The sequence below is a fragment of the Astatotilapia calliptera genome, chromosome 12 (assembly GCF_964374335.1).
Source record: "Astatotilapia calliptera chromosome 12, fAstCal68.1, whole genome shotgun sequence".
Classification (NCBI taxonomy): Eukaryota; Metazoa; Chordata; class Actinopteri; order Cichliformes; family Cichlidae; genus Astatotilapia; species Astatotilapia calliptera.
Window position 1 is genome coordinate 16,925,625 of NC_137433.1, and position 19,420 is coordinate 16,945,044.

Below are 19,420 nucleotides of genomic sequence, written 5' to 3' on the forward strand. Positions count from 1 at the left end.
TTACCACCACATTCATTTTTCATTTTGTTTTACAATCTCACTGTCACCTTGAGATTATCAAAATCATTAGAAAACCTGATGTTGTTTTTGCTGGAAGACAAACTCTCTCAATTCTCCTGCATGTACTATCAGGTGCCACACACACACACACACACACACACACACACACACACACACACACACACACACACAGGAAATGCCACAGTTTGTTTGGTACGGAAATTTTGCATTACTAGAGGAAAACGGGTGAAAGCCAGAAGCAAGACGAAGGAAAAAAGATGTTCCTCAAGATCAAATCAGCTCATTCTTTTTAGTTAGAGACACTTGTGCTCATGCGTGAGGAAGAGGAAGGCAAAGTACCTTTGGTAAGACATGATGGAAACATGAAGTGATAATCGCAGTCTCCTGCCTCCGTTCCTCCCTGGGCTCCCTCTTCATCCTGTAAGATTTAAACACAGAATATAAAAGCGCCATTCAGCACTTGTGAATAAGAATGTACGCAAGCATCATAACTAGCATTTTGCTAACTCTTGTAGTTGCTGAGAGGGAAAAGGAAGTAACAGCGACAGGTACAGAAAACAGAAAGGGATGGAGCTGAGAAAATTTAGCAAAAGCCCACAAATCCTTCCACTCATCTGCAACATAGCCACAGAGCCTAGCCTGATTCACACCTTCCCAGAAATATAACTAAATGCAACAGTTGGGATTGCTTCCTTTGATTTTAATAAGCTGTGTAAACATGGTGCAGGCTATAGTTGTACTTGGCTTGCTTACAAGGCTAGTACAATTGCACAGATTCTATCAGTGTAGACACGCACCTCTTTCTTGGTTTGATAGTTTTTGACGATCTGTGTGTAGACTTAATTGCCACTAAAGCTTTTCCCGTGTTTCAGCAAGAGAACTGTTGTTCAGTATGGATCAGCTACAAGATCACCTCAGTTCCATCCATGGAGGCAGAGCAATGCAGGCTCAAACATAATGGCAAACAGCCACTTGCACAAAATTTAATATTTGCTCCTCTGTTATTCTATGCAGGACTATAAATCAAGCTTAGTAAAGAGATGAAAGTTGGACGGCATGCTATCCCTTCAGCCATGCCCACCTTTTATTGCTAGATACATACTACGGCAGCTCTCACGCTCTTTTCTCCCCACGCTCTCAGTCACACACAATCTGTCTCTTACTCTCCTTTTTCTTCTTCCTGCTCGGGGCTTGCACTTCTCAAGATTTCAATTATTCTCTGCAAAGGACTGTGTAATATACCGGTCTTACACTCACTCTTACTTTCTCCTCTTGTTCAGGTGCTGTTGTGGTCGTCTAATAGGTCAGCATGTGGGCTTGCCACCGGGCATCTCATCTAGTCAGAATGATAAGGCAGAGCGTTTGGCCAAGAATGACAGCCTGTCGGAGAAGTGGTCAATCAGCAAACACACACAGCTCAGCCCCACTGATGCCTTCGGCACCATTGAGTTCCAGGGAGGAGGACACTCCAACAAAGCCATGGTGACTCTCTTTACACTGTGTTGCATTTTATTAGACTTCTCCTTCAGCATGCTGCCCACACAAAGCTTGAGCTTTATGGAACTGGTCAACGTGATTGTTTTGAGCATTAGGGCACCTAAATAAAAGGAGTCACTATTCTGTTGTTATTTCATGCAGCACTGACCTCAGCCGTTGCAACTCATGTTTCCATTAAGACTCGAGAACCTTTGGTGACACATATCTGAGTGCACCAGCGCAGGAAATCTACTTTGTGTAGCTTTAAGAGTGCATTTGTATGCTTTACTGAGCTATTTTAAAGGCCATAGTTAACCTCCTAAGACAAGAAAGAAGAGAGTAGAGGATTTAGATATCCTAAAATATACCTCCAAACAGTACAAAGGAACCTAACCTCTGATGGAAGTGCTCTCTTCTGGAAATATGAAAATAAAAGTAATACAGTAATGATGTTGAGCAGATGCTTTTTTATGAAAAATGGCCACATAAATTGATTATAGAGATAGTAAAGACTGAGTAATTCAAGAAGAGGATTTCAAAAATATTCAGAAAGTGATGAAAGCTGAAAGTGCATAATGTGATCTAAAGATATTCTTCAAAGCTTCAGTAAACATGTTGTTTGACAACACGCAGGTACAGAGGAGGAAACTGTTTGATTCCTAGATAACTGAAATACTTTTTCCCTGAATGGCAGATGTAACACAGCTGAAAATAGATGAATAGTTGCGGGTTGCTGAATAAAAAATGACATTGACAAGAGGACTCATCAGGGCTCATTGTATGCATTATGGAGAATGACAAATGTGTCCAATCAGAAGACCTGGAGATAACTGAGGAATCAATCAAATTACTGGAATTATTGTGGAAATATGTGTAATTATTGCTTTAAAAGACTTAAGTGTTATGAGTGTTAGCAGACTGCATTTTGCCTGATTAATTGATCCGTCCCTAATGTGATCTGATGACGTTTTATTCGCAAAGTCACAAACTATGATAACTACACTAAGAAAGTCATATCACACTTTACTGCAGCAATCTGGGAATTCAGATGATTAAACCCAAATTATGTCTGATTTTTTTCCCCAGTGTTAAATTATTCATCCAGACACATGTCAGGTTGGCTTTCTGAGGGTGCATTAGAGGGATAAACAGATGCTCCATAATGTATGTGGTTCTTCAATCATAGCAAACATCTGCTCAATACGTCTTCTAACTTGAGAAATGAAATCCATACGCATAGACACACATGAAACACCAATGCTTTTTACGTTATCATACACATAAGTCGTCACAGCGGTGAAATACTTCATCCCCAAGACACCATATACCTGAATGTAATGCATAAAGTTGTGGTAAAAACAAAGTACACCATATGTCAATTCTAAGGTTTTATATATCCAGACAAAATAAAATTATCTTGACTGTAGCTGGTTTTAAAATGAGCGAAATACAACCTCTGATGAACTATAATGTATTTATTTAACAACTAAGCCAAAAACCGAAATTATACTACTGCCATGTTGTTTTTATACAGAAGAGGCTTTCTCCTGGGAAATTGTCGAAATAAGTCATACTTGTTTCATCTTCTTATTACTTGTCATGAAGTTTAATATTTAACATGCTAAGTGAAGCCTGTAGAGACTGAGATGTAGCTGTTTCAGTATCTAGTATTGCACAATTATCTATATAAATATTGATTTATGCAGAGCAATAAATCTGCCAGTTAACCTAGGTTAGCATATTTGGTGATTCTAAATTGGTCATAGGTGTGAATGTGAGTGCGAATGATTGTCTGTCGCTCTGTGTTAGCCCTGCAATAGACTGGTGACCAGTTCAGGGTTTAACCTGCCCCCTGCCCTATGGTGGCTCGGATAGGCTCGAACCCCATGTAATCCTGAATGAGATAAGCGGAAGAGGATGAATAGATGGATGGAAATAATAACACAGTGCAATATGTCATGTTTTACTTTTCATCTGAGGTTGTATTTTACCTCATTTTACCTCATTCGCCTCCGTCAGTTCGCCCCAGGGTGGCTGTGGCTACAATGTAGCTTGCCATCACCAGTGTGTGAATGTGTGTGTGAATGGGTGGATGACTGGATGTGTAAAGCGCTTTGGGGTCCTTAGGGACTAGTAAAGCGCTATATAAATACAGGCCATTTACCATTTTAAGACACATAACCTCTTTTTTACTACATTTGTATGTATTGCTTTATTTCACTGACATGCTTCATGCTGTTTGCAGTACGTACGAGTGTCTTATGACACCAAGCCTGACCTGCTGCTCCACCTGATGACCAAGGAGTGGCAGCTGGAACTGCCCAAGCTGCTCATCTCAGTCCACGGGGGCCTGCAGAACTTTGAATTGCAGCCCAAACTCAAGCAGGTCTTTGGCAAAGGGCTCATCAAGGCTGCCATGACAACAGGGGCCTGGATATTCACTGGAGGAGTCAACACAGGTAAACCACGGGTTTTGACTTATGAAGACAAACTTAAAAACTTTCATGTTTGCAAAACAGAGAGATTGCATACAGCGTTGCACAGCCGTCTTCCTTTTTATAAAAATTAAGTGGGCACTTCAATTTGGCGTATGATGAGTGTGTTCAAGTCTTTATCATAAGTTATCAGCTATTAAATAACCATTTGTCAAGTGTGTCTAGGCTCTGAAGCTGTTCAGCCACTGGATCACTGTAAAATGGCTGTGAGCACACAGTGAAAGTATGTCAAGTAGTCTAGACTGCTTTTTAATGACTTAAACCTGATGACAGGGTGGCTCATTCAGATTAAGAGTTATTATTCCAGTATTAGTTGCATGAGAGAAGGCCTGAAATTAAGGACGATCAAAATCTTACACTTGTCAAGCATTCTTACTTTTTGAACAAAGTAATAAAATGTTCTAGCTTAGTAATAGTCCATATGGACCCAAGAGAATAGAAACAAAATATAGAGTGCTAACTAATTAATACAGAACCTTTTGCTGTTACAGTGTAGAGGAATCAGTTACATTGTAGAGAAATCACAGAGATGTCTGCTTTAAGGAAGCAGTCTTCTAAGGCTAAGGAAGTCTCCTATTCTTAGTGCTGAGTTTTTTTTTTGTTTGTTTTTTGTTTTGGATGATTTTGGCTCAGAGCAGAGTAAGTGAGGAGCTCAGAGGACTGGATGTTGAATGCTGAGGTTGGAAGGGTGAAAGTGTGAAAAAGTCCAAGTTTCAAAGCTTGAAGAAATAAGACTGTGCAACAGTGTAAGTGGTGAAACAAGATTGGTTGGAATGAATACAGGAAACCAGAGTGTTAGCTGGCAGACTGGAAGCACATGAATTATTCATAAATATGCTGTTGCCATGTATATAGAAAGAGGCCTCAGCGAGTAAACTGGAGCTCCACTAACGCTCTGAACAAGCGCACATTACACATTCATATAGTACTTTTGTCTATGGGGGAAAATGTGTCTTATCTTATCAGCTTCACTTTGCCTTCAGTAAGGAAGTTAACTGTTATTTTTACCTTGTATTGTTTCCAGGGCACAAAAAGAGATGCTATTTAAGTATCTTAGATTGTATTTAGCGCACTTAAAATAAGATAAAAAGGCAGCAGAATAATGTTTAAATAGGAGAGATGAGAACAGACAAAAAGAAATGATACACGCTGGATGGCGTAGAGTGCGTGCACTTGAATACAGAAAGGAGTAGAAAGTAAGATTTAGTGACAGAATGGGTGCAGGAGGAGAAAAGAGGAAGAGAGGCCTGAATAATGGATAGCTGGATTGGAGGGACAGTGTGTGGAGGTGGAGAAAAGAATGAATGTCAGCTGGAGAGATGAGATAAGATGGCCCCCAGGTCTGACTGCTGCTCCCCTGAGGACAACTACTACAAGCCGAGAGCTACAACCTGGCTGTGTTTAAGTGTGTATGTGTGCGTTTGTGTTTGTTAACACTGGCTCCACACAGTTGTCTTGTGTGCTTAACAGATTCTTTTTATCTATCTCAGCAGTGTACGTAATTATCTGACTGGCTGTGTATTGATTGTGACAAAACATCTTTCTCTCTGTCCGTCTCTTAAAATCCCTGAATATTCATGCACACATGCCTATGTCCACACACAGGTGTGATTCGCCACGTGGGTGATGCACTGAAAGACCACGCCTCCAAGTCAAGGGGAAAGATATGCACCATTGGTATTGCTCCATGGGGCATCGTAGAAAATCAAGAGGACCTTGTTGGCAAAGATGTAAGTCTGTGAAGATAGACAGACAGACAGACAGACAGACAGACAGACAGACAGACAGATAGGCCTTTAGGGTAGATAGGGTAGATAGGGCTGAGGCTATAAAGTGCTATTGACAGCTTATTCACTGAGATGCTGAGTAAGCCAATAAACACTCCTTCACAGTGAGCTGGACAGCTGGGGAAACCAAATGAGGCCCATGCTGACTCAGTGAAATCTCTGGGAATCAGTGTTACGCTACTGTTAAAATTTCATCATCAAAATGTCCCGCTCTCTGTCCCTCTGAATAAGTCAGGCAGAACCAATTAATGTTGGTGACTGAAATGAGCTGATTAAGTGCTGAGGTTCTTTTTTATGCGTGATTGGTTTTAGCTGTCTATATACTACCAGATGAGTTTACCTCAAAGTGTCAGACAGTGTTGCGGTATTGTATATATCTGAGAAACTTTGGAGAAACTGAAAGTTTAATTTCAGCAGCAGTACAATGAAAGTTATGTTAATAATTATTGGATACATGGCAACTCCAAATCTAAAAAATGATTAGAACTGCAGTGTAGATGGTCCCTCTCACAGCTGTCACAGGGCAAAAGGCGAGGTATACTAATGAGGGGTCACCGTCCACACGACCATAAGTGTGTGTATTTGGGACAACACCCCCCCCCCCCCCCCCCCCCGCTGATTAGGACCTTCTTGCTTTAGGCAACAGTTACAACCACTGCACTGTCACCACCAGTATACCAGAGTGATGTTAATTTTTGTAATTACTAAATAGATTATCTACCATTAACTTGACAATATGCTCAGCATCCAGGTGCTTGAGTAATCTATTACTCTTGAAAGACTCGCATGAGACAGGTTTTTTACCTGTCTCTGTTCATCCTACTCGTGATTTTACTGCGAGCATTTTCTCTGTGATAGTCTCCCTCTGCTGTAACACTTCCTTCAGTTGCTCCCTCATTCGCAAGGGGTCACAACAGCAGATGGTTCCACATAGTTGATTTGGTAGTTTTTCATGTCAGATGCTCTTCCTGACCCAACCTTCCTAGTGATGTCTGTCTTAAACTGGGGATCTTTTTTGCGTCTGCACCATGGAGCCATTATAGTATCACACTGCTTGAGAAATGCTAATGTCTTTAAAAATCTATGGCCCAGCTTGTAGCATAGGATATCCATCAAGTCTCAAATCACAACCCAAGCTCACCCCACATGAAATCCTTACGGTTATTTTACTCATATTTCTTAAAGCTTTGGGCAGCAATGCTCTCTTGAGGCATACATTCAACTTTAGATGCAAAAGCAAAAGTAGTGAAAACCTCTTGAGAACAGGAGCAGGCTGTAATTTTATATTTGTATTCTAAGAAAGGTGCAGTGTTTGCATAGTTGTTAAATATTGACTTCTTTTGGCCAGGTGGTGCGTCCATACCAGACCATGTCCAACCCGATGAGCAAGTTGACGGTTCTTAACAGTCTCCACTCCCACTTCATCCTGGCGGACAACGGCACCACAGGAAAGTATGGTGCTGAGGTCAAATTGCGACGTCAGCTAGAGAAACATATCTCCCTGCAGAAGATCAACACACGTGAGTGAAATTTATCGCATCTTTCAGTCTGAGCCAAACTGACCTATTTACCCGACATTAGTGTTGGTGTTTTTAAATATTGCGGCGAGTGATAACGGCATCATGAAACTGTAATCCTCGCTTTATCAGCGACACCTCTGTGGGTTAATTGGGTTCACTCTAGTTTGTAGACTAAAATTACCTGCTTTATAGTGAGCACATGCTGTCAGAAGGTGTATTTTTAGCCAGGTAGATATAACTTCGTAAGCCTTTGAAAGTGTCCCTCCCTTCAGGGGTGGGTTATTTTTTTTCTTTCAAAGCTTCTTGACAGCTCCGATGAACTCTTTCCTCAAATAAATCTGCTTGATAATCTGTGGGTTTTTTTTTTTCTTTTCCTCTTTGGTGCCTACAGCTATCAAGCCAGCTGGCAAACACAGGCACAGTGGCAAGCACAGAACTACAACATATGTAGACATACAGTATACATGACTGTAAATGCATGTACATACAGTAATGTATCCTTATACTACCACTGGGGGAAGGAAAAAGCTTGATCACACTGTTTTTGGTTGTTTACTTACCTGTCTTTGTACTGAATATTGCGTGATACACATGTTAAGCTGCTGGCTTTGCTGTACAGACAACAGTTTCTTTTTATATATTTTTTCAGATAAATCAAATTGCATTAACACAAAAATCCTAATTTCACTGTATTCTTTATTTTTGTGAAGCTCGAATTAGTTGCACCAAAAGCGTCCTGTGCTCACAAAGGGTAGCAAGTACAAATACTTGTTCATGTGCCCAAAAACATAAGCTTTTTTTTTTTCAGTGTATTTTTGAGTCGGCATATTTGCCTTTGTGCGGCGTGTTCATCCGGCACTGAGTCCTTGTTGCATTGCATTTCTCTGTTTTCATTTTTCACATTATACCTTAGCTAGAAACTGAATGGATTTACATGAATACAAAATGCATTTCTCTGTCTTTTTCTATCTCACCCCCCTCTTCTCGCGCTCTGTCATACACAGACACAAGCAAAGCAAAATCGCACATAAACCTCTGTGATATCCTTTAAATATATTTCTCAATAGCCTCTTGCAGTATTGTTTTGATTGAGCCAGGAGCAAACCTAAGTCAGATAAATGTTGTTTGCAACCGGGATTTATTTGCTATTACCTTCTTTTGCTGTCAGGGTAAAACCATTTTGAAATAATTTCTTCGGGGTTCGGTTGACATGAATGCACGCACTTTTACACTAGTGCTTTTTGTAAAACTCAGGAAGTGGGTACGTTGCCACAGAGTCGAGTGCTGTGATTCAGATCTTCTCTTTGTCAGCACCAGTTTTATCCGCTGTCAGATGTCTCATTGATGTTTGCTGATAGCGAGCTTGCAAGGAGATTTCAAATGTCATTTTCATTCTTAGAAGAAGTGTTAACACTACCACATCCCTCCTAATCCTCTAACTTCAAGGTTATTAGAAATATTCCTGGTATTAAAGGGACAAAGCGGTGTACGTTCATCATCCAGCCATGTGACCTATGGACTTCCCTTTGTCATCCTATGCCTGGATTAATACAAAAGGGGCTGGGAAGGCAAAGGGACGGCCAGTTGTCATGCAAGCATCTAATGTACCACCGCTGATTTAAATCCTTTCTGCAGCTGTTAGCTGTATTTCCAAGATGAGTACTAATGTTTATTAGTTATTACCAGTTGTTAGTTATAGGTAACCAGTGACCTGCTGACTACCCACAGAGCCATAACCCACAGACTATCTCTGAAAATAATCCGCACTGCCTGAGGTTGCACTGATAGCCACCTTCAGCTTTAGCTAAAGTTAAACCTGCCACTCATCCTGGCAACTTGCCTGTTGAGGTGAAGTCCTCTATCAAAGGGAATCCACCGCCTTAATCAAAATCACATGAAAACCTATACTTCTATAGTGACTTGGTACTTTTATCTTTGACTGTCAAAGTGAGCTCTTATTAAGTCTTATGCATACACATACACACACACACACACACACACACACACACATATGCATATATACATATACAGTACATATATAAAAAGATAATAACTGTATAGTGCTGTGAATAGTATTTACCCCCTTCTTCATTTCTTAGTTCTTTGCAGTAAATTATTTCATTTACTGTGGGGAAAAAAGCTATCCAAACCAATCTGACCCAATTTGAAAAAGTAATTGCCCTTGGGCAAAAATGGCATCCCTGAGAGAGTTGCAAGGAGAAAACCCAAAATTCCTCACAGTGATGTGAAAGGCTCATTGCCAATTATCACAAACACTTGATTGCAGTTCTTCCTGCCGATGGTGGCACAACCAGTTAGCAGGTTTAGCCAGGTACATTTGGATTGCTTTCTCACTTAATAGATGAAATCATCTTTTAAAAACTGAATTTTGAAATTTACTCTAATATTAATAGTATGTCTAATTTTTTGCTGATCTGAAACATTTAAATGTGCCAAATATGTGAAAAACAAAGAAAGGAGGCAAATACTTTTTCATGGCACGGAAGCTTTTCAATGTCCAGTTTGGGAAATTCAGGAAGTCCAAGCAATTACCCTTCTGGTAATAGCAAGCTGTTTAATTGCTAAAAAACAATGATTAAAAAAAGAAATTAAGGAAAGTGAAAAATGAATACTGAATATATTCAATCCTCTTAACATGAGAAAGTCAAGAAACAAATCCACTCAGTTATAGAGTGAAGAGCTATATTATACTGAATCGTGTTGTGCGTTTGTATGCATGTGTATCTTGATGTGTGTGGGCATTTACCTCTTTATTCACCAGTGTCAGGCTTGTGGACAAAGGCCATTTTTTGACTTGATCACCTGTCCATAGTCACTGGATGACTGCATCAGTTTTCCTCACAGCAGGTACCCCTGTGGGATCCACGTGTGCCCGGAGGTGTTGTCAAAGAAAGAAAGATTTAAAAAAAAGTGAAGGGGAGAAAACAGCAGTTAAGTTTAAATGGCCATGCTTGTGGGTTTTAGACCACATGTAACCACCAGATCTCTCTTTTTCCCCAACATAGTCCCAAACATTGCACACAACACAAGATGAAAGAAGTGTGGTGGATAGATATGCGTAATCTTCCCCTGTGGTATTTTTGTGATGTCTGGGCAATCCTGTAGCTAATCCTACTGCGCCTGTGTGTGAATATCCATGAAACAGCTATAACCATGTGACTGCCAGAAATGCTGTAGCAATCAAATTGGCTCCACAATATTCTAACATTTTGTTTAAATTATGGGAATCAGTGCTTTACAACAAATCTATGGGTGTTTTTGTCTGGTTACCCTCTTACAAAAAGGTTATAATCTAAAACAGGTCAATTTCTGTTGCCGTAAGAGCACATTTGAGTCAAAAACTGACTCACTTTTTGCTGAATATTTGATGTTAAATCTAAAAGCGGTATCTCTGGCTGTGTGTAAACAAAATAAAAGTCCTAAGACACGAAACATGGCTTCAAAGGCTGTAAATATGGATGGTTGGAGCCAGCACATTAAAACTAGAGCACTGGAGTGACACTCCATGGATGATGTAGCCCAATTTGATCTCAAGCGGGCTAGGGTAGAAAAACCATTGTACTGTAAGGACGCACAAGTACAATCAGGGAGCACTAGAGTCAATACTGAGTACTACTGTATCAATGGGCTTCTCATTAGTTAGCTAGCCAGATGAGGATGGAGCTCAGGCAACCTAGAATATTTCCCATGTGAACAGAGGTACAGATTACCCAGTGAACGTTGATAAATGAAAGTAAACAAATGTTGTTTTGGAAAAAAAAAGAACTTTATATATATATTCTCTCAGTTACTCTTACACTGGAGCATTTCTTTCTCCTGCTTTTCATTCCCAAGTAGACAATGTCAAACTGTAAGATGAGGAAATCAATAAAATGATTGGCACCATTCAACACTGTTGATTCACCGCTGCACAGCTCTTTTGATGTGTCTGTGGCCTTGGCTGTAATGCTTTTTAATCACTGCCTCACAACAGACAGAAGTGCAGAACGAGCCCGAGAGGAGAGTGGGAAAATTAATACAGAAAAAAAGGATTAAGGGCAGGGAGAGAAGGAAGAAAACGAAATAAAGTGCAAAGGAGGTAAGAAACAGCCGAAGATGCAGGCAGTGAGGCAAGGTGTTATCTGTGTTTGCTTTGATGAAAAATTGGGAGGTAAAAGGAGGAAAAACGTGGTGTGATAAAATATCAAAACAGGCCTCATCCATTAATATAGAGAAAAATAAGAGAGCCCTTCATCTTATTTGCTGCATTCATTACGTGACAATTTAAAACTGAATCCACACACCAGGAAAAAAGTTATTAATTTGTGCAAGTTTAGATGCGGTCAGTGACAATGAACGACTGGCCTTGAACGTGCCCTCTTGCTTTTCACCTAAATTACTTGGTGTATTGAAATAGATGCATTCATGTAGATACTGTGTTAACCTTCACCTGCCCTCCTATTACAGTGATTTAATTAATCACAGCACACGTAAAAGAAATAGTTGGGGCAATTGAATTCAGAAGCCATAAGGCTTTGCATTGCAGATTAGCCTTGACACTGTGACCTCCATCAGCAAATATTGAATGAATTATAGTTACACTGTGGCACATGGGAAGTCAATGAGTTTGTACTGTTCTGTGTTCACTGTAAATGCCTGGACAAACTCTTTCAGAATATGATCCTTTTTAATGCCAAGTGTGCATATGGGCATCTAGAATATGAATTAGAAATGATACCATTTACAGATTGTAATAGATCAAATAAAGCACTAATAGGAGATTGAATTATATGGAAGTGTGCATAATTCTAATGATCAAATACAAATGTTTAAATTTCTTTTAAATGTTTAGAATTGAATCATTAATTCTCTTTCACAGCCTCTCTGGTCGGTGGTCAGTGAATTGGCACGGTGTGTGGATCAATAGATAATCTATTTTCAGGCAATATGAGTAAAAACTGACCAGAGACATTGTGGGGACAATTGAAGTCACTGCGGGTAAGGTGTGTTCATGCATGAATGCGTACACAAAACATGTCAAAAATGATAACCAAGAACTGCCAGAGTGTCCAACCCTGTGGTGGAGAGATAACAGAGTCAGTAGTGGGTAGGATACAAAACTTGCTCCAGGTATGGTTCCAGGTTGAGGATGTGCATGGATGACGACATGTTATGTGGTGTGGAAAGAATCTGACTGCACAATCAGTAGTGTGAAATGTAGTAAATGTATTTTGGAACAGTAGGTGGGTTAAAAACAGTGGTGGCACAGTCAGAAATGTCACAGTGGACGGGTTGCGAACCTACGGAGCCCCTCTGATGACATGGTCCAAAAAATAAATAAATTGTGGCCACAAAATACTACTTCGTGGGCACAAAATGGGCATAACGTGCTCACGAAATACTTATTTGTGGCCACGAAATACTATTTTGAGGGCACGAAATAGGTATACTGTGCGCACGAAATGCTAATTTGTGGGCACGAAACATTTGACCGATAACTGTGATCCTTCCGAGACCCCTGCAGTTGGTTGACAATAAAATCTGTCTGTAAAGCAACTGGGCACTCAATTATAATAATTGCTATATAACTTTTGCACTGTCCACTTCCTGCTGTGACAAAACAAATTTCCCACGTGTGGGACTAATAAAGCTTATCTTATCTTATCTTATCTTAATATCCTGTTTAAATGTCTCTCTGTAATAATGGTTCCTTGCATTGCCAGGCTTTTCAAAATGCATTTGTTGCTCATTTCCAGCCTAAAATAAAAGTCAGTCATACTGTCTCTGTCCATGTTGTATAGGTTTAGCCTACTCTTATGCTTATGTCTCTACGCAGCTGTCCAGGAATTGTATCAATATGGTGTGTGCACGTTATATATTTCATTGCCACAAATGCGTAATTCGTTTGCCACGTTATACTCAATTCGTGACCACAAATTAGTATTTCGTGCGCACGTTAAACCTATTTCGTGCCCTCGATATAGTATTTCATGGCCACAAATAAGTATTTTGTGGGCACGTTATACTATTTCGAGGGCACGAAGTAGTATTTTGTGGCCACAATTTATTTGTTTTTTGGACCAAGTCATCAGAGGGGTTCCGTACGAACCAGACTAATTCAGACAAAAAGCTAATTTTATTTTATTAGTAAAAAAAACCCCCAAGTTGAATAAAGGTTGGTGAAACAGAATCAATCAACTCTTTTTTATTTTTCTCAAAAAATAAATACGTTTTCTTAACGGCCAATTGAATTTGTCATATAGTGTGAAGTGGAATATATCCTGGACTGTTCAGCTAAAACAGTTATTTAAACCTAAACAGTCAATTTAGAGTACTCAATTAAAGCTACAGTAAGTCAGGTATTATTTTTTAGGTTATTTATCAGGAAAAAAAAATTTTTGGACTCATAAAATGATTGGTTGAGCAACACTTGCTAATATTAGCTAGTAAGCTAATATTATATTACATTTTCACTCTGATAAACAGTTTCATTACATGTTCACATCATATGAGCATGTCCGAGTCCTGCGTTCATGTGCTACCTGCAAAGTGTCCAACAATGTTAGACCGACTTCAAAAAAAGTTTCACTAACGTTGACTAACAGCTACAAAAGCTGCAGCTAACGGAGCAGATGCTAACAGCAGACAAAACAGCAGTGCATAACAGCAAAAAAGTTCAACATATCATCAACAACTCACCTTGGTATCACTGTCATCTGACAGAAAGGAGATTCACTGACTCATCTTATTATGTTTCTTTCACAAAGTTTTTTAGCCTCCTTCAAAGTAAAGAGACATGAAAAAGACAGCGGACTCACAGCCTAGACTCACTACAGAAAAATGGTAGCCACAGTTGTTTGTCTCACAGGGGGCACCATAGGTTTGATCATGCACTTAAATTGGGACAGGTAAAAAAAACAGATCTCACTTGACTGCAATGCACTGGCTGTTGAGAATTTACACACTGTAACTTTAAGCTACCCAGACAGAACCCACGCATGCACAGGGAGAACACGCACACATGCGTGGCAGTGCAGTGGTTAGTACTGTACTACCGCTGGTTAACACTTTTTTTTCCAGTGAAAAATCTCATTCAATTAATTTCACTCCATATTTTTCCCCTCGTTGTCCACACCTACAGACGTGGGGCCTGCCTCACAGTTTGGGAACTGTTGCTTCAGTGAAACAGGGAGAACAACATCTAATTTCATTTGAGTCATTTCAGCTGTCATTCTCATAGGGTACAGACCCTGTAAGTGGCTATTTATAAAGAATGCTTCCTGACATAGACACACTCAGAAGGGCGACACATACGTATTCATCTTGAAGAGACAGAAGCATTTATGCCATTTAAGCATCTGTCTTAAATGCCTGAGGTGATTTTATCCAGTTCAAATCAAGTTCCTCGGGGGCAAAATGCAAAATATTCTTCAGGAATATAATCAACACTTAAAGAAATGAGGCTTGAATTTATAATGGACAAGCTGTAGATGTTTAGGTACAAATCAACACACAGATCAACCCCAATTACTGTGTTTTCTGGTCAGTGAAAACACATTTTTAGCTGAGTGCTGGTGTAAAACTCACTCTGGCACATTAATTCTAATATTTCTAATAAAAATAAAAAGATATGTGATTACATCTGAGCTGCTTCAAGAAGGTTAAAGACTAAATATTTGAGATTTTGAGAGAAGCTTTGACCTTTTAGCATACCATGTGACATTTTGTTCTATAGCTTGTCAAGTTAGGTTCTCATATCTGTTTCTGATGTTTAAGTGTGTCAGTGTGTGTTGAAGGAATTTACTTTTTTTTTTTAATTTATTTTTGGTTTATTTTATTGGTGTAGGGTGGTGGTGTGAGGTGAGAAGACAAGGGCCCACATACTGTAGCACACCTCCTCCAGTCATGCTGATGCTAATTTGACACATACAAGGACAAACTCGCAAACGCCAACGCACACGCAGACACACACGCGGCGGATGAGTCATTGCTGGATCCTTAATTAGGACCATTTAAGCATGTTATGTGTATCTTGCTTACACGCTGCTCTTTACCTCGCTAATTCCTTCAGTTCCTCATTACTTCCTCGTCTTCCAGACTGGATATATATATAGAAAATTACAGCGTTGGACTCCCTCCCCCCTTTTTTTGGCTACTTCTACTTTTTTCACACTCTTTCAGAGTAGTCTCGCTCTTGAAAAGTAAGGTGTGGGCAGTGGATTAAAATTATATTTGATATATGAGAGACATGGGAGCCAAAGAGAGACTGGGGATTTTTACTCTTTGTTATCTGATATTAGCGTGTGTGAAGTGTGCATGGATACAGTCAGTACTTTGAAACAGACAGTACAAAGGGGGAATATATTATGTGTATATTTATATTATATGATATATATAAATAGGATTGAATAACTTCACTGTTTAACTATCGTCAACATCAAAGTCCAATTAAAAAAGACAAAAGCTTGTAATATTGTTGATATAAAACTTGCTACAGTTACAGAACTGAACAACAGACAGCTAAAAAGACATGAGCCTCAGTTTCTGCTGCAACATCTGGGTGGATCCATCTGGATCCATCAACAGTTCAGGCTGAGTATTCAGACACTGCATATCTACTGGGATTTTCCCACACATCCATCTCTGGAGTTCAAAATCTCCAGCTCTCTGTATATAGCAACAATAACCCAGATAACAATTTGTTACAATCAAGGTATGCATAAAAGTCGAACCTCGAAGCAGTTGGCACACAGTAGCAGAAAACCACACAGTCAGCTAAGAACAGGAAACTGAGGTTACAATTGATACAGGCTTACCAAAACTGAACAATAGACAATTAGAAAAACATTGTTTGGTCTGAATAGATAATAGATATGATTAGTAGGGTCAGAATTTGCCATTAACAACACAAAAACAGGGATTTATCCTGCTTTGTTTTATTAGTGGTTCATGCTCGTGGTGGTGTAATGATGTAGGGAATATTTTCTTGGCCATTTCTTGACCCTTATCATTTAAACACCACATCTTACCTGGATATTGTTCCTTTATGAGGCTTTATGTGTACCCATCTTCAGATAGCTGCTTCCAGCAGAATAATGCAGCATGTCATAAAACTCAAATCATGTCTGGTTTTGTGAACATGACAGCAAGTTCACTCTACTCAAATGGCATCCACAATCACCAGATCTCAATCCGATAGAGAACCTTTGGGATGTGGTGAAACGGGAGAGTCACGTCATGGATGTGCAGCTGACAAGTCTGCAGCATGTCAGTATGGACCAAAATGTCAGATGTGTGTCTCCTGCTCCTTGTCAGATCTATGCCACAAAGAGTTAAAGCAGTTCTGAAAGAAACAAACAGTAGTTTCTGTCAAGACGTTATGTGGTTTTTTAGGGTCCCACTTCAATTTTAGGATAGTTTACTGCATTTAAGGATTCAGGGAATTCCCATCATTTAAACATAGACACAAAAACCTAAGCCTAGATATAAGTCACTTTCTAAAATTCAGCAACAGTGCTACATGTTGCCAACACCTCCACATTTGTCTCTGTACCTGGATCGTGCACGCAGCATCTAAGGACTCCACAATCTACGTTTGTCTCACCCTAGCAGCACTTGTCCCTCTCCTCCTCCTTCAGTTCACTTCATCATAAACTCATCATCATATTCTGTTTGTGGCCTTTTCACATGTGTCACATGCCGTGTCTTGGCTTTTTGCGGAGCTGAAATAACTCCACACATGACTCCGCTGATGATCATCAACTGAGTGAGAGAGCACACATGATGCATTTATACAGCCATATTTAACAATCAAAGGATTGCATTTAAAAAGTACAATCACTGTATCTCAGCAGAGCATTAGCATTTCTAAATTTAAGGATTCAATTTCAACCACATTAATATAGATGATATCCACAGACAGAGAAATATTATAGAAAAACAACGAGGTAATGTCAATACTGCTTTTCACTGACATTAGAAACAGCCTCTCTGGCAACATGCTTTAAAGCAGGGGTGGGGAACTCCAGGCCTCAAGGGCCAGTGTCCTGCAGGTTTTAGATATCACTCTGGGTCAACACACCTGACTGAAATGACTAGTTCATTACCCGGCCTCTGGAGAACTTCATGACAGATTGAGGAGGTAAGTTAGCCATTTAAATCAGCTGTGTTGGCTCATGGGCACACCTAAAACCTGCAGGACACTGGCTCTTGAGGCCTGGAGTTCCCTCACCCCAGCTTTAAAGAATCTTCTCAGATGCCTGATTCATACCTCCCAATCCTGTGTATTAATGCATCGAAAACCATTTTTTCTACGTAAGATAACAGATCTTGCAGGAAACAAAGTTACTCTGTAAGGCATAGCAATTGGAGGTATAATAGCAGGAATGGTGGCTCCATGCCCGGATGGGTTGTAAGCTACTTTAGGACTGGAAGAAAAAGGTACACTCTGAATAGATGTGTTTTACAAACCAATTTTGTTTTTGTTTTTTATAACAAAGTTTTTTTTCACAAGCTAATAGATGGTTGTCAGACTATGTTATCACTGACTTTTTATGCCTTTATTCAAAGTCCATGTCAAACATTAGGTGAAATCTGTGTTTTAAAAAATACTTAGAACACTTGTAAAAATGCAGCGCATAATATGTTCAATTTTAATGGATTTTCTGCATAAACTCAGGGACAAAAGATTGGATACATGTGAAAATTTCAAATTACATTTGTAACTTTTCTTCTTTTTGATTTTTCACAAGTTGTGTTCAAATTCACAGAAAATGTGTGACACATGAACCAACACATTTTTTAAACACATCATTTCTAAGAGTATAATCTTAGAGGAAACACGTGCTGTTTTGTTCCATTTGATAACCTGGAGACTGTAGTAAGTAATTTTTTTTTAAATTAAACAATATCTATGTGATTCTGGAAATATCATGGAAGGTCCCACCCAGAACTGACACAGATGAGCTTAAGAGGAAGATGGATTTGGCCATCAGAGCCAATCAAAACCAAGCCGCTGAACAGAAAATGGGATTAAATCTCAGCAACTGTTCCAGGTACTTAAACGAGATTTCCTTCCTACTGACTCTATTTGAAAGGTGCTGCTATGATATCAGTCATGGGTTACTGACAAGCAGGGGATTGATGTCACTGAGAAAATGAGAGACACATGCTCATATGGTTGTCAGTCATAAGGTAGGGTCACTCCAGACCGTGTCCTGCTTTATTATTCTTTTTTTACTTTAACCAGGACCACAATTTACAGAAAGCACATCATGCATCATCAGCACATTAGAATTTACCCTCTTCATTTTAACAATATGTGAAAAATACAGTTTTCCACAATGACTTATTTTGAGAGGACAAACCCAGTACTAAAAGACTGTTAATTTAAAAAACAAAAAACAAAACAATGCCAAAGCAATAAATACTCTAAAGTTTGATCCTATTTTTTTTTTAAAGAAAGTAGGAGAAAAAAGAAAAGAAATACTGTAAATCAGAGGCCAAAAGTCATCCTAAAATGTTCCATCGACTTTAGGCTAGTTAGCCAAAAGAGAATTTGTGGTTTGTCTGTCTTTGTGACTCTATTTGTGTGAGTGGTTGTGTGTGGTTGTGTGCACACAGGCAGAATTTCCTCCTACCAATTAGCCATGACACAGCTGTGCTTTTCCCTCCTCATCTGCTCCTTGGTGGGTTTCAGTTGAACAATAATGTACTTTAGAGGGTGCAGCGTTGCCTCCAAAGCTCAGCAGTCATCAATATCAATGCATGATCTGACACTTGCGTGCACACCACACACACTCACACACACACACTCACACACACACACACACACACACACACACACACACACACACAGATAACAACAGAAATTGGCATTAAAAAAAATGGAAGAATCAAATGTAACAAGGAAGCCATTAGTCTGCTCCTCTCTCTGCTCTATTGATGTATGGTCATGAGATGTGTTGTGGCACAGTGACGTTGTACCTCTTTGAAGTAGGCAAGGACCCGAAAATATTCTCTTTATGTAACTGTCCCTGTTGTAAGGCCATACAAGGCTGTGTGAGGCAAAGCGTGATGGTGGGTCGACTTCTGACTATGCACTTGCTCTTGTGTTTGCGAG

At 39.6% G+C, this 19,420-nt stretch overlaps 1 protein-coding gene across 4 annotated transcripts in view; it reads left to right on the plus strand.

Moving 5' to 3' along the window:
- The window catches only part of trpm3 (transient receptor potential cation channel, subfamily M, member 3), a 124,459-nt gene that overhangs the window by 55,375 nt on the left and 49,664 nt on the right, over positions 1-19,420 (plus strand). For all 4 annotated transcript variants that reach the window (XM_026187097.2, XM_080287499.1, XM_026187102.2 and 1 more), the window contains exons 3-6: positions 1,302-1,503; positions 3,743-3,956; positions 5,598-5,722; positions 7,128-7,299. In XM_026187097.2, the coding sequence (XP_026042882.1) occupies positions 1,302-1,503; positions 3,743-3,956; positions 5,598-5,722; positions 7,128-7,299 (713 nt within the window). The remainder of the gene's footprint in view (positions 1-1,301; positions 1,504-3,742; positions 3,957-5,597; positions 5,723-7,127; positions 7,300-19,420) is intronic.